Source organism: Eleutherodactylus coqui, chromosome 1 (assembly GCF_035609145.1).
Source record: "Eleutherodactylus coqui strain aEleCoq1 chromosome 1, aEleCoq1.hap1, whole genome shotgun sequence".
In the NCBI taxonomy this organism is placed as follows: domain Eukaryota; kingdom Metazoa; phylum Chordata; class Amphibia; order Anura; family Eleutherodactylidae; genus Eleutherodactylus; species Eleutherodactylus coqui.
The window spans coordinates 233,103,824-233,126,947 of NC_089837.1; the positions used below are offsets into that span (position 1 = coordinate 233,103,824).

Below are 23,124 nucleotides of genomic sequence, written 5' to 3' on the forward strand. Positions count from 1 at the left end.
CGGACAGGCGCTATTTGTTTCCATCAGAAAACGGATCCATTTGTGCAGGCATTCTGTTTTTCTGTTCTCATAGCAGTTCAGAAAACCAGAAAGCAGAATGAAGCCCTTAATACTACTGGGAACCCAGCCTAATGGAACTCAATGTGGAATCCCTTATTTTACCCAGTGTATTGCGTGATCCCTAACATTTATTCAGTGACAGAGTTAAATCACATAAAAAATATGTTGGGTCACAAAACATGTACAGGTCACATGTAACGCACAATCTTTAGTCTTACTCATAAAGCCTGTGAATGCACAATACATGACATATCCATTGGATTTACTATTAAAACATATTGCGTATGCTGTCTCTGTCCTTCCTATGATACTTTAAAAAGAAGACACTACAGTAAAGGAGTTTGTACGGTTACTGGACAACCCTTTTCAATAGGACCCCCTGTGTAAAAGTAATAACCAGAAATACACTTTTCTCTCCTCGGCCACCTGGATCCAGTGCTGCAGCACACTGTGGTCCTGGTGATTCCTGTGACAGATGATGTCACAGGAAATCAGGCGAGTGCTGTAGCCGATGAGCGCCTGCAGTACTACTGCCTGTTCTCCTCCTGCTCACATCCTGAGTGCCACGTTGCTAGGAGTTCAAAAAAGTGATGTTGCAGTCTCTTATTGGCTGCAGCAGTCACCTGATTTCCTCTGACATCATCTGTCAAAGGAAACACTAGGACTTCAGCGGGCTGCAGCATTGGATGCAGGTGGCCGAGGAGAGGTAAATATACTTCTGTTTATTATTTTCACACAGGAAGTCTTTTTGAAAAGTGATTGTCCTATAACCGGACAACCCCTTTAAGTTTTTAATCACAACACTATTGCATCCATGCTTGCATTAAATACACTAGCTTAAAATCAATTTAATATAGAATCCACATTGAGATGTATATTGTCCTAATACATTTAGCCTTTGTACTGCGGATAATTAATTTTCACTGATTAACTTAATAGAGTCATATACTAATAGTCCACAGGATATAGAGTAAATCTTGTATTAAGCATCATGCAACATGCGGGATAAATGACAGATAAAGCTGAATCTTTAGGTTGAGCTGTATCATCCACATTTTATACCATGACAAAAGAATATCAGCTTTTCAGCTTATTCAGGCTAAGTGTCAGAATGATGAAATACAGTAGGGCACCGCTTGGAACAGGATCATTTAGTTAAAAGCCAGCTACTTAAGTGAATTAACTTACAGTTGATGGTTGCACACAGGTTATGAGGATAAAAGAAAATATGTGTAATTGTAAATGTGCTCGGAGGACTAACCTTCTACTTCAGGGATGATTTCTTTGTGTTCTGAAAGAATCAGTCAACAAGAAAATATTGTGAAAGAAGATCTTATTACACTTTGATGATGCCTTCCGAGTATTTAAACTACTTTATGTACATATTACAAAGAAAACTACACGAACCATTATACAGTAACTTCAGAAAATTCAAGATCATAGTCTTCAAGCTGATACTGAACTTATGTGGAAAATATATCACAGCTGAATTCCTTTTATCCAGGATTGGATAGTCTAAAATGTCTGATAGCAGCCAAATGCCAGCATTCAAAGAAATAACTGAATGAACTTGAGGAGAACAGCTTTGTCTGTGTCCTCTTTAACAGCCGTAATTGGTTAGGATACAATTGTTAGAGGGGTCATCTGGTTTAGAAAACCCATTTCAATTTCAAGTAGCCTACTAGTGAACTCTGAGTTAATAAAGGGGGTCACATGTCCAGGGCATCGCTCACCAGTGGATTCAGCACATCCATGAATTGCACAGAGCCTTTTAACTAAAAGTGATTGTCTAAAATAGACAATCTTTTTAAAGCATATATTTTCTTCTTCCTATGTAATGCTAGCTTTCATCCTAAACCCATTGACTTTTTCATCATAAAAGTCAATTAGGTTAATTATCGCTTCTTTAGAGACATCCGAAAGCCTATTATGCAAGAAATTCCGTAGTTGTGCATATGGCAAAAATGGGACGCAGGCAGATCATGCAAATCCCGTATCTCCTCGAATGTTCTGTATCTAGGTTCCTAATGGTGAAGAAGATGTTGATACCTCTGCTACGTCAGAATTCAAACATTTTATTGTCCTGACCCTCACTAAACTCAGGGTGTCCTCACAGATCCATTTGCTTTGACAACTTGAATCCTGCATGTAAAAGGGTGTTTGGGTTCCAGGGGTATAGCAATTCAGCTTATAGTTCATAATTTGAGAAGTAGTTGGACTTCTGTAGCCAGTCCAACAAATGGCGCATAAGACTAGCTATATTGTATGCGCGAGAAATTAAGCCCACTCATAATTTTGGGAAACATTGGCTTTTTTAAAGCAATATGTGGGTGCTTATGAGGCCAAATGAACGTGGAAAATGCAGTATATAATCTTCCCAAGTCCTGTCTTTTAAGTAAGAGTGAGATAGTTTGTAGAGGGTATAAAAGCTTCAGAAAACTGATTATTTTGATCAAATGGCATCGCCCCAGAAATGATAGCGGAAGGTTATTCCACCTATGAAGTTCTTTTGTAATGTTTTGTATTATTGGGTGATAGTTCAACTTATTCAATCTTTCAGGTACCTTTCCTATGTTGATCCCTAGGTATTTAATAGATATTTTAACTACAATGACAGGGGTCTTTTTAATGTCTATATTGTGCGCATTACCCCAGAGAGAAATATCTAGTAGTTCACATTTTGCAGTGTTAACCTTAAATCCTGACTGTTTCCAGCATGGCAAAAATCTGCAGCAAGTCTGTATGTGGATGTGTTAGTGCCAGCAAGATATCATCTGCAAACAGCATAGCCTTAACAGTCATATTACAGACTTTGATCCCCTTTATGTCCCTACCTCTCTCCAGGATACGTGCCAATGGTTCAATTGCAATATTAAAGAGAAGCGAGGAAAGAGGGCATCCCTGCCAGGTGCCCCTTTGTAGTGGAAACCTCGGGGGGGGGGGGGGGGGGCGGGGAAACAAGATTGTATATTTGTGCCTGTGTAGAGGCATATAGGTTCCATAGGTATGAACAAAAGTGGCCCTTAAATCCCATCCTATCCATCACTGCCCCCAACCAGGTCCATGAAGCGTTATCAAATGCCTTTTCTGCATCTATTGTCAAAAGTGACAAAAAGGGGGGGCGTGGTCTGGAAGGAGAGCTAGATGGTCGCATCCTAGTACTGCTCTCCTCCTAACCTGCAAAGCGACAGTAAATCAACATAAAAAAAATCTGCCAAAAAGCCTTTTTATCTACTCCTGAAGAAGGACTATACCCCTCATCATGCCTAGGAAGGTGAGAAAGCTCTCCCCGAGAAAATTAACTGATTTTTATGCTACAAGAAGCCGTGGAGAGGAACCCAAAAATGGCGGCCCTGCACTCCCGCGCTTGATAAGAGGGGGGGAGCCTCCGGACGACCTGCAAAGATCTGCGGAGGGAGACCCGAGCCTTGAAAAGGGACGAAACCTCCCTGAATTGCCCACAAGAAGAATTCTCCCTTCAACCTCCCCGCGGGCACCTCCGCTGAAATTGACTTGCGGAGACAACGCGGCCGACAGTCTGAGCGGAGGTCCGAGAGACCCCCCTGCTCCTGCCGACATGCACCTTTTGCAGAGCATCTCCACCTCCTCCGACGCTGACCACTGCTCAGACAGGAGCCGCATAGCTTCCCCCGCTGTCTCAGGCTTATCCACGGGACCTCCGATAGTACTGCAGACGGAGGAAGGAAGCGGAGACCTGATACGTGCTCTCTGCAGCCTCCCCGTCCCCATGGAGACCGCGGAGAAGCTTTCACCCGCACCGCTGACTACAAGAGATGCTGACAAGCCGAACGGGGCACAAGCAACACAGGTGGGTGAAACTAACCTCCTACAAGCTTCCCCTCCGTTCAGTCTGCCTGACCAGCTTGACGTCGCAAAGAGCCCACAGAGGTGTCTATCTCCAACCTCGCAGGCTTATGTCTCTGAGGAGCCCAACCACTTTAATATCAATAAGACCTCACTGGAAGTAAGAGCTGAAGCCCCAACTAAAGCAGGGGGTACCTCCCAAGACACTAGAGATGCTGTTTTGCGCCCGACAAATAGTTCCAGGGAGAAAGAGAGCACTACGGGCCCTAAAGAGATACGAACTCCTTTCCGCACAATGCCCGCTAACAAGCTCCCGGCTGGCAAAACCCACCCAGACCAGGCTCATATGACTCCAAACGCCTTCCCAGCGGATCCAGCGGTAACAAGCGGCAAAAGAAGTGGTCAACACCCCAAACCCTCCCAAGGAGGGACGGAGAACAAGTCAAACTCCTCCAGTCCACTAAAACAACGTGCTCGCTACTCTTCTGGCTCCGATCAAACAACTGAATCATCATTAGTAGACATGCCAGCTCAGAACCAAGCTGCTTCAGAGAAATTTATAAAAGAAACAATGCTGGCGCTCCACACATCAATACAAAAAGACATTGCTAATAGCCTGACAGGCATAAATGCGACTGGAAGAACTAGGAGAAAGAGTGGACCATACAGAGCGTAAAATGGGAGAATTTGCAGAAGCCCACAATTCGTTAGTGGACTCACATAACAATCTGGAAGAGGAGGTAGAATCCCTACGCAACAAACTGGCGGGTATAGAGGACAGAAACCGCCGAAACAACATAAAAGTTAGGGGCATCCCTGAAACGACTCCCCCTTCTGAACTCTCTGAGTTTTTGAAAAGCCTAATCCGAGCAATCCTCCCACAATGCTCAACTTCGGATCTCACAATAGACCGGGCCCACAGACTACCAAGAGCTCAGTCTATACCTTCATCCTACCCTCGGGACACAATCGCACGGATTCACTTCTTCCATGTTAAAGAACAACTTATGCGAGCCTCAAGACAGATCCCCTCACTTCCTGTTCCTTTCCAAAACATTACACTCTACGCTGACCTCTCCCAAGCAACAATAGCAGCAAGAAAGAAACTGTCCCCCATAACCTCTGCCTTACGCAACCACGACGTGAGATACAAGTGGGGATTTCCAACTAAAATCATCGTCACAAAGAACGGGAGAACCCATGCAATTGCCACTCTGGATCAAGGACAGGACCTCCTAAAGAAATGGAACATCCCTTGTCCAACTCAACCGGAACAGATTTCGGCTAAGAGAAACAACCCTTCTCCCAAGATCGCACAGGAGTGGAGAGACGCAACCTAAAAAGCACGCGACGCTGATATCCGGCTCTACAAGGACAGGTTATGTCACTATTTTTTTTCCTGCAGACTTTCCCCCAAGTTTGCGCAGTATGACTCACTGCACGATTTTGTTTAGACTCATCCTGATATTGTTTCAAATGTTTGTTCCTCCCCATAAGGTACCTACCTATCTGATTTTTACAATATGCATACTATTGCTTACTCTTTACAATATCTGTTGTTATGTAAAATGGCTGTCGTCAAACCATGATTTCCTTAGCGCAAAACCACCACATCCCAAATGGCTCTAAAAGTCATTTCTCTTAATGCTAAAGGACTGAACAGTCCATTTAAAAGATCCCTTCTGTGGAAAGAAATAAAAAAATCCAAAGCGGAGGTGGTTTGCATTCAGGAAACCCACCTACAAAAAGGTGACTCTATCAGACTATCTAATAGGGACTTTCCCCAAATTTTTCATGCGAATGGCCCAAAAAAGAAAGCAGGCGTCCTTATTGCAATTAAAAAAACAGTGGCTTTCCAGCTTCAGAAGGAGCTCCGTGATGAAAGGGGTAGATACGTCGCTTTGGTATGTAAAATTAACAATGTGACCTTCACTATAGTGAACGTCTATGCCCCTAATACTGCACAGCTTGCCTTCTTAAACGCTTTGATCAAACAGATCTCGCACATAATCAAAGGTAAGCTCCTCATATGTGGGGACTTTAATATCATCCATAGCCCAGACTTGGACTCAACATCCAAAAGCGACAGACCCCCCCCCCCCCCCCTCATCTCCACGAGTGGCTTCAAAAAGAAGATCTTTACGATGTATGGAGATGCAAACATGCATCAGAGAGGGATTACACGTTTTTCTCCCACAGACATAATACTTACTCCCGCATCGACATGTTTCTAACAACAAAATGGCTCTTGTCACTGGTAACAAGATGCGAGGTAGGGGATATCACCTGGTCGGATCATGCCCCGATCTCCCTGACCCTCCACCTATCCCACTCGCCCTCAAATGCTTTTATTTGGAGGAATAACACTTACGTTATGTCTCTCAAAAATAACACTACCACTATGGGGAAAATAAACAGTAAATCAGAAGCGGCGCTCCGATGGTGTACAACGAAGTTACAGACAGGAACAATATGGAAAAAGAACTCACCGCAACTGAACCGGTCCTAGTAAAAGGAAACCGGTCAGTTCATGGGTCCACTGAGGTATTTCAAATCAATTGGGGTGGAATACGTTGGTGGTCCTGAGACATCCCCTAGGGGAGAGCAGCAGCGAGCGACTCCGAAACAGTGTTGTCAAGGAGGAAAGAAATGTAAATTTTAAAAGAGACAGAAAAACTCACTTGATGCGCTCCATCCAACTGTATCAACAAGTGAAAATCTTACTTGATGTGGGGTGCCTTGGACTCCTGGCACCCCAATATCCAAAGAAGCAGGGAAATTCCAACGATGCAGGGGTGTATTTCATAAAACAATTTATTATACACATACAAAGGTAAGTGGATAGATATCGCAACGCGTTTCGGCTTTTTGTAAGCCTTTTTCAAGCATAAGGGACACATGTCTAGTGATTCCTATTTATAGCTGACATACTCTAAGGGGAAGGGGAAGGGGAGGAGTTTCAATCTAAACAATCTGCAAACCCTAAACAATGTATAATTTCTAATTAATAGCATCCCACTCTCGTTATTAATAGTATACTATTATGGATGTTTGTACATTATATATAGAAACTGTGTATGTTTAGCGGTCCCCTTACGGAGACACTACGCTGTCACCACGTGATCGGAACTCAGGACGGGGGGGGGGGGGGGAGGAGGGAGGAAGGGAAGGAGAGGGGGAGGCTATATAATGTTGCACCATAATGGGAAACATACCCCCAAGCCGATCCGGCCAGCGTTCAGCATCCTTGGACACACGAAAGGGGCGGATCTCCGCTGCCTTCCTCCATGGGATCTTTCGTCATGGATCCCGGGAGGTCACGTGATGGTACGCTGAACGTGATGACGTTTAGTGCAAAGATCTTCCCGTGACTTGGTCACATGGGGTTCCATCGTGCATAGTGACGTCAGACGTTTTTGGACGCTGTGTCACGTGATCGCACTACCAGAGTGCCGTAGATGGGATTAACTCATAGGTAGTCATATGATTACCTATGGAGGCCCCTTTGGACCAAAAATATGCAGGGGAAATATATCATCGGGGAAACCATAATGGACATTGCATATTATTGTCTATGAGGAAAGGAATTAGGGGATAGAATATAATGGAGGGAAGGGAAGGATAAAACTAAATATATATATATACACATATGCTCATAAAAATATATAATTATATAAAAGAGGGGGAAAAAAGGAAGTAGGAGGAAAAAGAGGAAAATATAAAGGGATAAAGGGGAGGGAGGAATGGAGAGAGGGAATAGTAGAGATACAGAATTATATGCATTTGCATCATATAAAACCACTTATCTAAAATATATAGTAAATAATGATTGATAAAGTTATAGTAGACATCAATTTAAAATATTATTATAAATATTCCTAAAAACTATTAGTAAAATTTCTCAAGTGTTTCGTTTAGTCCTAAAGGGTGTAGTGTATTAAATTTAAATATATAAAACATTTCTTTTCTTACTAGCCTGGAGTGATTCCCTAATGTAATTTGTTCCAAAGGGGTGATGGATAGTCCCGACGGATCAGCACTGTGATGAATTGAAAAATGTTTAGAGACACTATGTGATGCAAATTGTCTTTTTATGTTATAACGGTGTTGATTAAGTCTACACCGTAATGTGTTTGACGTTCGTCCTATATAACGTAGAGAGCAAGGACATTCAATGAGGTAGATTACGTTTTTGGTGTTACATGTTAAAAACTGTTTAATACGGTGAGGTGGATTTGTTGGACCTAAATCTGTTGGACCGTAAGAATAAAACTCTTGGGAATATTCTGGCTCCGTCCTGTCCCCAGACAATTAATTCTAAACCCAATCTTAGGAAAAACACAATACTACAAATAACAGGATCATATAAATGTGGAAAAAATGGTTGCAAATGTTGCAACAATATTTGTAACAAGAGAAAAACAGTAGATTTAGGTCCAACAAATCCACCTCACCGTATTAAACAGTTTTTAACATGTAACACCAAAAACGTAATCTACCTCATTGAATGTCCTTGCTCTCTACGTTATATAGGACGAACGTCAAACACATTACGGTGTAGACTTAATCAACACCGTTATAACATAAAAAGACAATTTGCATCACATAGTGTCTCTAAACATTTTTCAATTCATCACAGTGCTGATCCGTCGGGACTATCCATCACCCCTTTGGAACAAATTACATTAGGGAATCACTCCAGGCTAGTAAGAAAAGAAATGTTTTATATATTTAAATTTAATACACTACACCCTTTAGGACTAAACGAAACACTTGAGAAATTTTACTAATAGTTTTTAGGAATATTTATAATAATATTTTAAATTGATGTCTACTATAACTTTATCAATCATTATTTACTATATATTTTAGATAAGTGGTTTTATATGATGCAAATGCATATAATTCTGTATCTCTACTATTCCCTCTCTCCATTCCTCCCTCCCCTTTATCCCTTTATATTTCCCTCTTTTTCCTCCTACTTCCTTTTTTCCCCCTCTTTTATATAATTATATATTTTTATGAGCATATGTGTATATATATATATTTAGTTTTATCCTTCCCTTCCCTCCATTATATTCTATCCCCTAATTCCTTTCCTCATAGACAATAATATGCAATGTCCATTATGGTTTCCCCGATGATATATTTCCCCTGCATATTTTTGGTCCAAAGGGGCCTCCATAGGTAATCATATGACTACCTATGAGTTAATCCCATCTACGGCACTCTGGTAGTGCGATCACGTGACACAGCGTCCAAAAACGTCTGACGTCACTATGCACGATGGAACCCCATGTGACCAAGTCACGGGAAGATCTTTGCACTAAACGTCATCACGTTCAGCGTACCATCACGTGACCTCCCGGGATCCATGACGAAAGATCCCATGGAGGAAGGCAGCGGAGATCCGCCCCTTTCGTGTGTCCAAGGATGCTGAACGCTGGCCGGATCGGCTTGGGGGTATGTTTCCCATTATGGTGCAACATTATATAGCCTCCCCCTCTCCTTCCCTTCCTCCCTCCTCCCCCCCCCCCGTCCTGAGTTCCGATCACGTGGTGACAGCGTAGTGTCTCCGTAAGGGGACCGCTAAACATACACAGTTTCTATATATAATGTACAAACATCCATAATAGTATACTATTAATAACGAGAGTGGGATGCTATTAATTAGAAATTATACATTGTTTAGGGTTTGCAGATTGTTTAGATTGAAACTCCTCCCCTTCCCCTTCCCCTTAGAGTATGTCAGCTATAAATAGGAATCACTAGACATGTGTCCCTTATGCTTGAAAAAGGCTTACAAAAAGCCGAAACGCGTTGCGATATCTATCCACTTACCTTTGTATGTGTATAATAAATTGTTTTATGAAATACACCCCTGCATCGTTGGAATTTCCCTGCTTCTTTGGATATTGGGGTGCCAGGAGTCCAAGGCACCCCACATCAAGTAAGATTTTCACTTGTTGATACAGTTGGATGGAGCGCATCAAGTGAGTTTTTCTGTCTCTTTTAAAATTTACTATGGGGAAAATGCTCACGGAGTTCTTCGCCCTCAACTCACACCCCTCTATTAGCCTTTCCACACTGTGGAATACGCATAAGGCTTTTGTAAGAGGCCTTCTTATCCAACAGATGGCATATTATAATAAGCAACGCAACGCCACCACACAAGACCTATTAACAAAGGTTTCCACTCTTGCGGCAACCCACAAGGCAGACCCTTCCCAAGAAAACTTACTCCCTCTAAAGAAAGCAAGAACGGAATTACAAGCGCACCTTGCATTAAACCACCAGAACCACATAAATAGACTTAAACTCCAACACTACCACTCGCATAACAAAGCAAGCAAACTAATGGCTAACAGTCAAAGCGACTAAAGCAAATTCGAGAATCTCTTACATAATCTCTCAGACAACAAACAACAAGATTTACAGCCCACAAGACGTCGCCGACGAATTCAGCAACTACTATAACACTCTTTACAACCTAAAACACGACAAAGATACCCCCCAACCTAACGAGGAAACAATTGACGCATTCCTGTCCACATTATCGCTCCCATCTCTCTCGCAAAAACAAACACAGGAGTTATGCCTACCCATCACACCACAAGAAGTAGAACGGACTATCCGATCACTTAAACCTGGCAAGTCCCCAGGGCCCGAATGAATATCTTAAACTATTTACTTCGGCTCTGCTCCCACATATATGTGACTTCTTTAACCACATAATGTCAACAGGCAAGATCCCCCCTGAAAATTTAAAAGCAACTATAGTTACCATTCCCAAGGAGGGCAAACCTCCCGAATCCACAAGCAACTATCGACCCATCTCTCTTCTCAACTCTGACATCAAATTGTATGCGAAAATAATAGCCAATCGACTTTTCCCTATTCTGCCCCAACATATTAAAAACGACCAGGTGGGTTTCAAAAGAGGACGGCAGGCCCCAGATGGTACTAGACGTCTGATCAACCTCATAGCGAGGGCCAGCGCCACTCGAATGCCTTCTCTGCTCCTAGCCCTGGACGCGGAGAAGGCATTCGACAGGGTGCACTGGGGGTACATGCGTCGCGTGCTGGAGAAATTTGGCTTTTCCGGGCCGATCCTTTCGGCCGTGAATGCCCTCTACACAGTTCCATCAGCTTCAGTCCTAACTAATGGAGTCCTGTCCAAACCATTTCAAATTACCAACGGCACACGCCAGGGATGTCCATTATCCCCACTCGTCTTCACAATGTTGATGGAACCGTTGGCAGAAACAATAAGAAACAACTCGAATATTGAAGGCATCCCCATAGGAACATGCCCCACACAAAATTAACTTATTCGCCGACGACGTAATATTAACTCTAACAAACCCGAAAACCTCACTTCCCCAAGTGGTATCTACTCTGCAGTATTTCAGTTCGGTCTCCTACTATAAAATTAACGCCACTAAATCGCAAATGATGGGCATTAACCTACCCAAAACAGACGAGCAATTCCTGAGATCTACATTCCCTTTCCAGTGGTGTCCCTCCTCGCTCCCCTACCTAGGAATCCTCCTAACTCCCTCAGTCGATAACCTTCCTTCAACAAACTTCCCCCCGCTTAAAGCGCTGTTACAAAAAGAGCTGGACCGTCTGGCCAAATTTGAACCCAGCTGGATGGGCAGAGTGATATTGTATAAGATGCTTATTCTTCCTCGCGTTTTATACCTTCTCAGAACCATCGCTGTGCCCATTCCGAACTCTGTGTTTCTATCATTCCACCAACAAATGAATGGATTCATATGGAAAGGATCGAGGCCTAGAGTGGCACGCTCTATTCTAAATAGACCCTTGAAGTTCGGTGGTATGGGTCTCCCCAACCTCCAAAACTACCACAATGCTTTTCTGATCGACCAGAGTAGACATTGGTTTAACAAAGAGGCGAACAAAAAGTGGGCCTCCGTAGAATCTAACCTGACAGGCGTAACCAACTGGAAAACGTATCTACTAGCAAACTCAATACACCCTCAGAAAACCTTGCATCTCCCCCCTCCAGTTAGAGCCACACTACAAAGTTGGAACACATTAAGCCAGGGATCAAACCTGGAGACGAACATTTCAACAAGAATCCCACTGCCCCTGCTCACTCTAAAGTTTCTAATCTCTGACCTCTCCCTAAATAATTGGCCTCAGAAAGAAACAATGAACGTTTCAGACTTGTACCGAGGAGACACTCTACTCTCCTTTCCACAGTTGCAAGAAAAATACGCAGTTCCACCTTCGGAACAATACAACTACCTACGTATTTGCAATCTATTGAAAACCCACAAGCTAACCTCCTTAACGCTACCAAACCCACTAAATGACCTACTAAACGCAGCCATACCACCACAGAAAAAACTTTCTAAACCCATCTACACCTGCCTATCTGGAACACAATCTTTCAAGAAAACGGTCAATTTCCTAAACTGGCAAAAAGACTTGAATAAAAAATTTTCACAGGAGGACTGGTGCGAGGCCCTGAAATGGGCTCATAAATCCTCCTCATGCGCCTCGCACTCGGAACAGTATCAGAAACTTTTGACTAGATGGTACTGCTCCCCCCTAAGGCTGTCGCAATTGAGAAAGGAGATTTCTCCTCTCTGCTGGAGAGGATGTGGGGGAATTGGTTCATTACTTCATATATTCTGGTCATGCCCTCATATATCCCATTTCTGGGATAAAATCTCACAATGCATTTCCAATCTAGCCCCCTCGGCGGGGAGACTCACCCCCGAACTAGCCCTGCTCCTACTGGGCATAGGAAATATACCTAAGAGCTATAGAGTAGTGGTGTGTCATATACTCCACACTTCGCGAACACTTATAGCAAGAAACTGGAGATCCAAGAACTCCCCCTCAGTAGAGGAAATGCAGAACATTGTCACACTAAACTGTGTTCATGAGAAATTAATTGCTCTTTAAAAAGGTACCTTGGCTCAGTTTAGGAAAGACTGGACAACTTGGATCCAGAAAACAAAAATGCCGACAGGATTTGACTAGCCGTCCATAACTTAGTTACTCTTCCATCTCCTCCTGCCTACTCCTCCCTCTCCCCCATTCCCAGAATAGCTCACCCTCTTAACACACTAAACACCAAGGCTCAACCACAGGGTATATTCGAGACCCAAATAAAGTTTCACCACTATCCAAATGGGATCTCACCAACCCAAACACTTAAGAATCCCACCAAGTTCATTCCTTACAACTTTAGGATTGGTGACTGACAGCCAAAAAATATCTCGCTTAAGGTACCTGAATGTTAAAATATGTTTATTCCTTCCCTCGGACCTCCCCTTCCCCATCTCCCATCTTTCCTCTCACCTTCCCACTTCCCCCCCCCCTTTCATGAGAAAACTGCCACATACATTGCTCAAAACCAATGTTGTATTCTTAAAATATCTTTGCTTTGATTGTACAAGATGTATGTATCGAAAATGTCAATAAAAACTTACTGTTTAAAAAAAAAAAAAAAAAAAAAGTGACAAAAAGGGATTAGCAAATGGGTTAATCTTAATATTGTCGTAGTTCCCATTTCTTTACTTTCCTGCTGGTATTCAAGTGGTTGCACATACAGTATTTTAATAACCAGTCAGAGGAAGTAGCCACAGCTAGCAACATAAACTCGTTTCTTTACTCAAAAGATCAGTGGGAATTAAAATGTGGGTATAGGCGCAACCTTCTTTTAGAGAAGCATGAGATATAAGACTATTAAGCTCAACAACTCTGTTTTATTTAGACGAGCACACATAGACATGCTTCAGGGCTACAACGCCCCTTCAGTATTTGCTGGGGACCTGCATCAGGGCATCAGGGGTACTGGGATGTGTGTCTTTCTCAAGCCAGAAAAAGACAAATGTCAAGCCCTTCTATGTTCATGGAACCAGGCAATTATAGCAAATCAAAAACTACTAGTATAGGTGCTACTCAGTAGTAGAAGTAGTTTTAGTTGCTAGTACCTGAGGAGTAGTGACTATACTTAGTGGTTTCTTTATTGCAAGAGCCGCAAGACTGTGAAACTCTCTCCCACACAATGTGGTGATGATTAAATTGCTAAAAGAATTTGAAAAAAGGTCTGGATGCCAATTTTGGAAGAAATAATACCACAAGTTATATTTACTAGATTACCGGGGATGAGTTAGTGAGCCAAGGATTTATTTCATATTTGGACTCAGGAAGCAATTTCCTCCTCTAATGAGACAGTTGGCAAGGTTTTTTTTTTCCTCTCTATTGATCAAGACTTATAGATTGAACATGATGGACTTGTGCCTTTGTTCGACGTTACTATGTTATTAAGAAAGTCAAGGTTTTCAGGAAATAAGAGTTGTTTAGCTGAGGAGCACAATAGCATGACCAATATATTTCATAGTTGGAAGACACCTAAGAAACTCAAAACATGCACATCTAAATAACTAGGTGAATAAATGATTGAATTACTATTATTACATTGGGCAGCATGGTGGTTTAGTTATTAGCACTGAGGTCTTGCAGCACCTGTATGGAGTTTATATGTTCTCCCTGTGTTTGTATGGGTTTCCTCCCACACTCCAATAACATGCTAAAAGGCTCCAGAACTCCAATGGTGACAGAACCCATAATATCAAGTGATGTTAAATGCTGTAGAATATGTATGTGCTCTCTAAGTAAAGATTAAAAACAACATACTTAGGAAGAATGTTAATAATATAATGAAACTTTCTATGTGTTCTGATTATTGTGCCATATAATTACAGTAAAACTAAGAAAAGCATAAGTCAATTGTATAAAATACTTTTCAGTGTTTTTACCAAGAATGAGGTCATGAAATCATTGCTAGGTTGAATGAGGTTACACTGTGTGACGCATTTTGACCTACTTGCTGAAAAAAACATTATTTTCAACCCAGTGGGGATAAATAACTGTAGCATTTGATTCTGTGTTGTGAAGCTGAAAGTAGCAGAAAGTCATTACAGTCGCTCTTTGCATCAAAAGCCAGAATAAGAAGTAGAAATATCTAAATTATTCCAAAGTAATCGATTATTTGGAAAGTGACTATACATTTAAGGTTTCTCATACTAGCATTAAGGTAAGTTATTAGTGTGTTTAACTCCAAGGTTATCCACCTACACTAAAACATAATTCTAGAATCCTATAATGAATAAGCAGAGCAAAGAAATCAACAACATAATATGAGAATTATTTTTATTTACCCGCTTACAAATTCACTCGTGTAGTCTATCTACAAGATCACATCAGCTATCACAGTCTATCTATATAGTCCATATACAAAATCTATAGCCACAGAATTGTTGTGTATGTGTTATTTGTGTGTTAAGATGGAGGCTTTGTGAAGAAATTCATTGGTAAACATTGACAGTACAGTTTTCATATATTGTTTAATGGGGTTCCCATCTGCATATACTTTGTATTAACTTGTTATAGTACTGCAGCCACAGTTCCAATAAAAGTGAGTGGTGTGCTGTGCATTTCTGGCACTCAGCAGATCCATTCAATAATGCAGTGACCCCAGCATATTATCAGTGAGGGTTCTGGGAAGCGGAACCCCGTCGATCAGCTACTTGTAATTTATCCAGAGTATAGATCAGTTTGGAAAACCCCTTTAAGTATGGCATTCAGCATTAACCTAAAGATCCAAAATAAAGTGGGTAATAAATACATGTTTATAAGTTACCTTTCTTTTCTTCTTCCTTTAATGATATTTTCTCAATTATTTTTGCTTTACCTGAAAAAGAAACAGGTAATGTGGCAAGCCTTACATGTGTATTAGTAAGTTAATTTATTTGCTCATTGTCAATTTATGGTGCCTGATTGTGGCATGCTACCTGTCAGCAGTATGCACTAATAACATTTTATCAAATAGGAATTATGCTTATCTGGCTAGTTCTGGATTCTGTTCTTGTGATTGACATGTTACATGCCCACAAAATTCGCTCAAGGAAGTCAATAGGTCATTTTCTGAATTTTCTGGGGAGCGAGGAGGGGGGAGGAGAGGGAGACTTATGACCATGTTCCTGATTTAATACAAATCTCTACATTTGCTGCTGCATCAACCCATAATGCAAGGTGGCTTTATAATAAAATAAGAGTTTATTTCACATCTGCATTGGAGGTTTTGTTCAAAGCCTCTGTTGCAGATTACTGTTAAAATCCAGGGTAAAAAAAGCAGCATGTAGTGCTATTTCATCCATAAAAATTCTGCAGGGCATAATGGAAGCTTGACAGATCCCTGTCTGTTGCATTTGACACTGTCGACCATACCCTCCTTCTCACTATGCTCCGCTCTATTGGTTTAAAGGAAACTGCTCTATCCTGGTTCTCTTTCTACCTCTCTGACTGCTCCTTCAGTGTTTCCTTTGCTGGTTCTATCTCTGCTCCATTTCGTCTCGCTGTTGGGGTACCCCAGGGCTCGGTCCTTGGTCCCCTTCTCTTCTCTATCTATACTGCCCCAATTGGACAAACCATCCACAAATTTGGCCTCCAATACCATCTCTACGCTGACGACACCCAACTATAGACCTCCTCTCGTGAGATCTCTGGACCATTCCTCCAAAATATCACCGACTGTCTGCCCGCTGTCTCTAACACTATGTCCTCCCTTTTTCTCAAACTAAACCTCTCTAAAACTGACCTCCTTATCTTTCCACCTTCTAACCGACCTCCCCTGAACATCTCCATTCCAGTGTCTGGCACCATCATAACCCCCAGACGGCATGCCCGCTGCCTTGGGGTCACACTGGACTCTGACCTCTCCTTTACCCCCATATCCAATCTCTGGCCCAAACATGCCACATGCACCTCAGAAATATTGCTAAAATATGCCCGTTCCTAACCACGGACACGCTAAAGACACTCGTGGTCACCCTCATCCACTCCCGGCTTGACTATTGCAACTCGCTACTCATCAGCCTCCCCCGCATCAGACTCGCTCCACTCCAATCCATACTAAATGCAGCAGCTAGGCTCATTTTTCTATCCAGTTGTTATTCAGACGCCTCTGCATTATGCCAGTCACTGCATTGGCTGCCCATCCACTGCAGAACTAAGTTTAAACTCCTGTAGCTCACTTACAAAGCTCTGCATGGCATTGCGCCAGCATACATTGCATCTCTCCTGTCAGTACACCACCCAGCCTGCTCATTCCGATCAGCTAACACACTCAGACTAAACACCCCTGTAATACGAACCTCACATGCTCGCCTACAGGACTTCACCAGAGCAGCACCCATCTTCTGGAACTCTCTACCCCAAGGCATCCAGACAATTTCCGATGCATGAAATTTCAGACGTGCCTTAAAAACACACCTCTTCAGGGAAGCATACAAAATCTCCTAACCTAGTCCCCTGCCCCTCCCTATGGTGCCCCACCCCGTTTGCCTTCTAATAATTGATCTGCACATGAAATTTCCTATTGCCTGTACTCTCCATGCCTTGCCCCTCCCCCCACCCCTTGCGCCTCCTGTACCACCCCCCCCCGTGTCAAACCCAATGTACCTTACATTGTAATTGTTGCATTGTTTTGCATTTATCCATGCCTGAAAGCGCTGCGGAATAAGTTGGCGCTATACAAAGATTATTATTATTATTATAGCAATGGTGTCCATTCGGTACCATCAAGTTGTTACATAGGAAAGATCCTTTCTGGACTGGGATTCCATTCTCCTTATTTTATGACTGAACAGAAAAATAAAACTACTAAGGACCACTTGTCAGTTAGTATGTATGTATGTGTGTGCTTCTCATGCCCCCCCCCCCCTGGTGACATCATGGCTCCGCCCCTGGTGATGTCATCACAAGTCCTACTACATATATGAAACACAGAGCCTGACCTACAGAACAACAACAAAGTTAAAGCTCTTGAAAGGGGAGGACAAAAATAACAAAATGAGAATACAACTAAGCCGTTATTATCTCAGACACAACTCAGTGGTCCTGACAGAAGACATTGAGCTACCGCCACCACAGAGATCCAGTGGGCTGAAGGACCTGCAGTGATGTCACTGCTGTGGGATGAGCCATTGTGCAGTTTGGTAGAAAGTACTGTATACTGGATAAGCCGATAGTAGCCACCAGAACCTGGGATGACATCACCCTCATGTAATCACCTGTGTGGGTGGACTCACATGACCAGAAGCTGATCACTGTATTCATGAGTCTGCTGAGCTGGTTAGTCTGGAAATCAGCATGGATATACCACAGCTGTGTGTGAATCGTAATGCATGTAGTAGAGCTGTGTGTGTAATGTAAGTGAATGAGGATGCATGTAGCAGAGCTGTGTGTTTAATGTGCTGTGTGTGTAATGTGTGGGGTCAGGATGGATGTAGCAGAGCTGTGTGTGTAATGTACTGTAAAGGTCAAGGCATCCAGACCCCCTCCGCGGCTGGCACCAGGACGGTCCCACCCTACGGGTTTGATGGAGTAGTGCTGTTTTGTATTCTTTGATACATACTATGTAATGTACTGTGTTAGTGATGTGTGGAAATCAGGATGGATATAATAGAGCTGTGTGTGTAATGCGTCGGAATCAGGATGGATGCAAGTAGAGCTGTGTATGTAATGTGCGGGAATCAGGATGGGTGTAATGTCTGGCCATCAGCATGGATGTAGTAGAGCAGCATATGTAATTTGTGGGAATCAGGATGCATGTAGTAAAGCTGTGTGTGATGTGTGGGAATCAGCATGGATGTAGTAGAGCTGTCTGTGTCATGTGTGGGAATCAGCACAAATGTAGTAGAGCTGTGTGTCATATGGGGGGTGAATATGGATGTATTAGAGCTGTGTCTGTGTGATATGTGAGGGTGAATACGGATGTAGTACAGCTGTGTGTGATGTCTGCGCATCAACATTCATGTAGTACAGCTGTGTGTGTAATCTGTGGGAATCATGATGCATGTAGTAAAGCTGTGTGATGCCTGAGAATCAGGATGGATGTAGTAGAGCTGTGTGATGTGTTAGGTTAGGATGGATGTAGTAGAGCTGTGTGTGTGATGTATGGGCATCATAATGAATGTACCATGTAGCACAGCTGTGTGGCGCATTGTGCCACCAGAAACACTGGTACTATAATTTCTATTACTAGTAGAATTCATAAAAGTGATTTGAACAAACTCTGAAGAAGTTATATTGGTACAGAGATTATTAAAATATACCATCAGAAATTAAAACATATTTCAAAACAAACTTAATTTCTGTGTAATTTCTTTCTTCCAGTGAACACAATAAACAAATAAATTTACTGCATAATTTACCAAATGGGAGCCGGTTTAAATCTGACAGTGAATAGCTTTTCACACTATATTTTCACACTCTTTCAGTGACCTTGTAAACTAACATGTAGCTGCTTTGGACTAATGGAAACATTTACCCCTGTATGCCCTACCACATGACTGTAGTAGAAAAAGCACATGAAACTGTCTATGTAGACACTTTGGGAGGAAAATATCAAATAAAAACTCACAATTTTTGACACAAGACCGGCTTGAGCAAAAGCAATTATCAATTTTTGCAAATGCATGCTGACTCACATCACTCTGTAAAAATGGGGCATGGCTACCCTGGTCAGAAATTGGCTTAACTTATACAAATATCTACTACATGTAGTACCTGCCAATTTTTTGTAGGCACATAGATGGCCACAAGATGTGCCTTAGGGCTCTTTCACACGAGCTCTGTTTTGACGGTGAGTACGTGCATTAAAAAATTGCACCTAAAAGCACTCATGGTTTCCTATAGGATAGATAAATTTTTGACGTACCGAGAAAATCATGTCCTATCTTCTGACGGCTCAGCGCTGCTGGCTGACGGCACACTTGCTAATAGCAGCTGCGATGTACTCGCGGCTGCTATTAGTTCACCCGAGTTAAAGGGGTTGTCCCGCGCCGAAACGGGTTTTTTTTTTTTTTTTAACCCCCCCCCCCCCGTTCGGCGCGAGACAACCCCGATGCAGGGGTTAAAAAAACAACCCGCACAGCGCTTACCTGAATCCCGGCGGTCCGGCGTCTTCATACTTACCTGCTGAAGATGGCCGCCGGGATCCTCTGTCTCCGTGGACCGCAGGGCTTCTGTGCGGTCCATTGCCGATTCCAGCCTCCTGATTGGCTGGAATCGGCACGTGACGGGGCGGAGCTACACGGAGCTACACGGAGCCCCATTGAGAAGATAAGAAGACCCGGACTGCGCAAGCGCGGCTAATTTGGCCATCGGAGGGCGAAAATTAGTCGGCTCCATGGGATCGAGGACGCTAGCAACGGAGCAGGTAAGTATAAAACTTTTTATAACTTCTGTATGGCTCATAATTAATGCACAATGTACATTACAAAGTGCATTATTATGGCCATACAGAAGTGTATAGACCCACTTGCTGCCGCGGGACAACCCCTTTAAGGCTCAGATAGCCACGCTGTTTTAGTGCAGCTATCTGTGCGTTAAAACAGCACTCGGGTGAAAGAGCCCTAATATATGCTCTGCTCTTCATACACATGACCCTAAGATGTGCCTCTTCATAAATTAGTCGCATCATGTGCAGGTGGGGATTATATAAAGACCGACCTTCATAACATCATTCCTCCTAATACTTATTAGAAAAGGCATTTAGATGTTCAGAAATTTACTGGATGTACAAAATAGCCTTTTACAAAGGACAGTACAAGATACTTTGACTTCCTCTTTCTCTTTCATGTCTGTCACATTTACTACAATTAATAAAACAATAAATCTATTAAAGTGTATCTAATGAACACAACAAATATCTCATTGAAATTATCTGTGGAGTCAATTCAATGCATTAAAGTTAAAAGTGTCTACAAAAATGAATGTGAGATGCCTTTTGCTACTTAATTGGCTTTATGATATGATAAAAGGATCCTTTAATTCTGCTGCAAAGGTCGTCTAAAAAAAGTACCTTCTTTCTTTGCAGGTTTCTCTTCAGTAATTGCTGCCAACAAAAAGGAATAGAAAGCAGAATGTAAAATGAATATATTCTACAACAAAGCAATTAAAAGTATAAACTGTAAACAGATACTTCTTTGTTACCTGTGATTGTCTTCTTCTTGGGTTTGTCTTCCGTGATATTTTTTGCAGCTAATAATCAAATATATAGCATAGGTTTAATTATAGTGCGACTGACACTAATTACTATAAATAATAAAGCAATGACATAAGCAATTCATGAATAAAAAGTAATTAAAGTGTTTGGCCGAAATCAAGATAAAATGGCCCACGGGGAAAAGTGACATGAAGTAATAAATGAAGCATTACTTAGCTCCTAAATCCCCTGACACTGTTTCACTGCTCCCTTCCGCTTTCTGTTTACTGTATCGCAGTGCTGATATCACATAGGCATACGTGACCGCTGCAGCCAATCACAGCACTGTACATGACATTATGCTCACTTTTTATTTAGGTTACAGCTGTTACATTTTGCCTTAGAAGCCAAGGCTCGGTTCATTAACATTTTTTTTTGCATTTTCCTGTTCTGTCCAAAGAGCAGAAAAACGTGAAAAAATGATCCAGTAAAATCCCTATTGATTGCACTTGGACTTATTTTGTTTCTGTTTGCTTCAATTTTCTTCAGTTCTTTCGAGTTTCGTATTTTTTGATGGGTAAAGAAAAAGATCTGCACACTCTTTTCTGCCCAAAGAATAGAATCTGAACAGAATGGGTGTTTCTGCATTTTTTCTTATATTGCACGCTATGGGGAAGGATACATTTGTATTCCATTTAACGGCTTCATCTAATACAACTGTGCATGTGCAGTCGTAAAATGGAGCTACATTTCAATTGAACAAAAAAACCCCACAAATCCTTTAACAACTGATCTAAACGAATGTCTATCGAGCACCGCGATTTTCGAGTACTTCCGTACTCGGGTGAAAAGATTTGGGGGGCGGGGGAAGGCGTGGCGGAGCGGGGGTAGCAGCGGGGAACAGGGAAGAGCCCTCTCTCTCTCCCTCCCCCCCCCCACTCCCCGCTGGAACCCCCCACTCACCCACGGCGCCCCCCGAATCTTTTCGCTTGAGTACAGAAGTACTCGAAAATCGCGGCGCTCGGACGAAAAAGGGGCGTGGCCGAGTAGGTTCACTCATCTCTAATCTGATGCAAACTGAAGCTAACCATTCATTACAGATCTGTTAGATTCCATTTGTATCAGTTAGACATTAGGCCTCATGTCCACGGGCAAAAGAAGAATTAAACTCCGCAGCAGATTTTAACTCTTCTCCTGCCCGCGGATCCGCACCCCATAGGGATGCATTGACCACCCGCGGGTAGATAAATACCCACGGATGGTCAATAAAAGTGATTTTTTTAAAAATGGAGCATGAAAAAATCTGGACCATGCTCCATTTTCGTGCGGGTCTCCCGTGGGGACGGCTCCCGCGGGCTTCTATTGAAGCCTATGGAAGCCGTCCAGATCCATGGGAGACCTAAAATAAGAATATACTCATCTGCTCCGGATCTTCTCTTCGCCGCGGCTTCATCTTCTCTCCGTTGCGGCCGGATCTTTTTTCAGGCCGGCGCATGCGCGCGGCACGCAACCGACGTGCCATGCACATCCGCCGGGCCGAAGAAAGAAGAGCTGGCCGCGACGGAGAGAAGATGAAGCCGCGGCGAAGGGAAGATCCGGAGCGTGCAAGAAGTGAGTTTATTCTTATTTTAAGCGCTCATGTCCGCAGGGCAGGAGGGACCCGTTACGGATTCTCCATGGAGAATCCGTAGCGGGCCTGATTTTCCCCGTGGACATGAGGCCTCAGGGTTTTTGCTTTGAAAAGACTATTAACAAGGAATGAAAGAAGGCTAATGTGAACCCACCCAAAATGTGTGACCCAGCTATAGAGAGCATATAGAAAATGTTCATGGTAGTGTGGATCAGCATTCAGCAGGCAACATAAAGTATTGTCCACACCATGCTACACAACAAGTGGAAGCTACAGCACTGAAAATACACTGAACACAGGAGGAGGTGGAATGCACGTAAAGCCACTTAATGATGACCAGAACCCACGGTCATCAAAAGGCCTCAACCAGAGAAAGATATGGAAAGGGGCAGCATAAAAGGAAGTCTCTTAGTTTAAAAAATAAAAAACGTTATTAATTCCATAAATGCAATGTTTCAGCACAAAGAGAGGCCTTTATCAAGCTTGAAAAGGCCTCTCTTTAGGCCGAAACATTGCACATTGTTGGTCAAAAGGAAGGCAAAAAAAACCAACAAGCCAATTTAGCTCATCTGGA

At 42.6% G+C, this 23,124-nt stretch overlaps 1 protein-coding gene across 22 annotated transcripts in view; it reads right to left on the reverse strand.

Annotated features, from left to right (window-relative positions):
• The window catches only part of TRDN (triadin), a 630,780-nt gene that overhangs the window by 37,896 nt on the left and 569,760 nt on the right, over positions 1–23,124 (reverse strand). For all 22 annotated transcript variants that reach the window (XM_066606567.1, XM_066606610.1, XM_066606533.1 and 19 more), the window contains 4 exons: positions 20,929–20,976; positions 20,798–20,830; positions 15,572–15,622; positions 1,322–1,351 (listed from right to left, as the gene is read on the reverse strand). In XM_066606567.1, the coding sequence (XP_066462664.1) occupies positions 1,322–1,351; positions 15,572–15,622; positions 20,798–20,830; positions 20,929–20,976 (162 nt within the window). The remainder of the gene's footprint in view (positions 1–1,321; positions 1,352–15,571; positions 15,623–20,797; positions 20,831–20,928; positions 20,977–23,124) is intronic.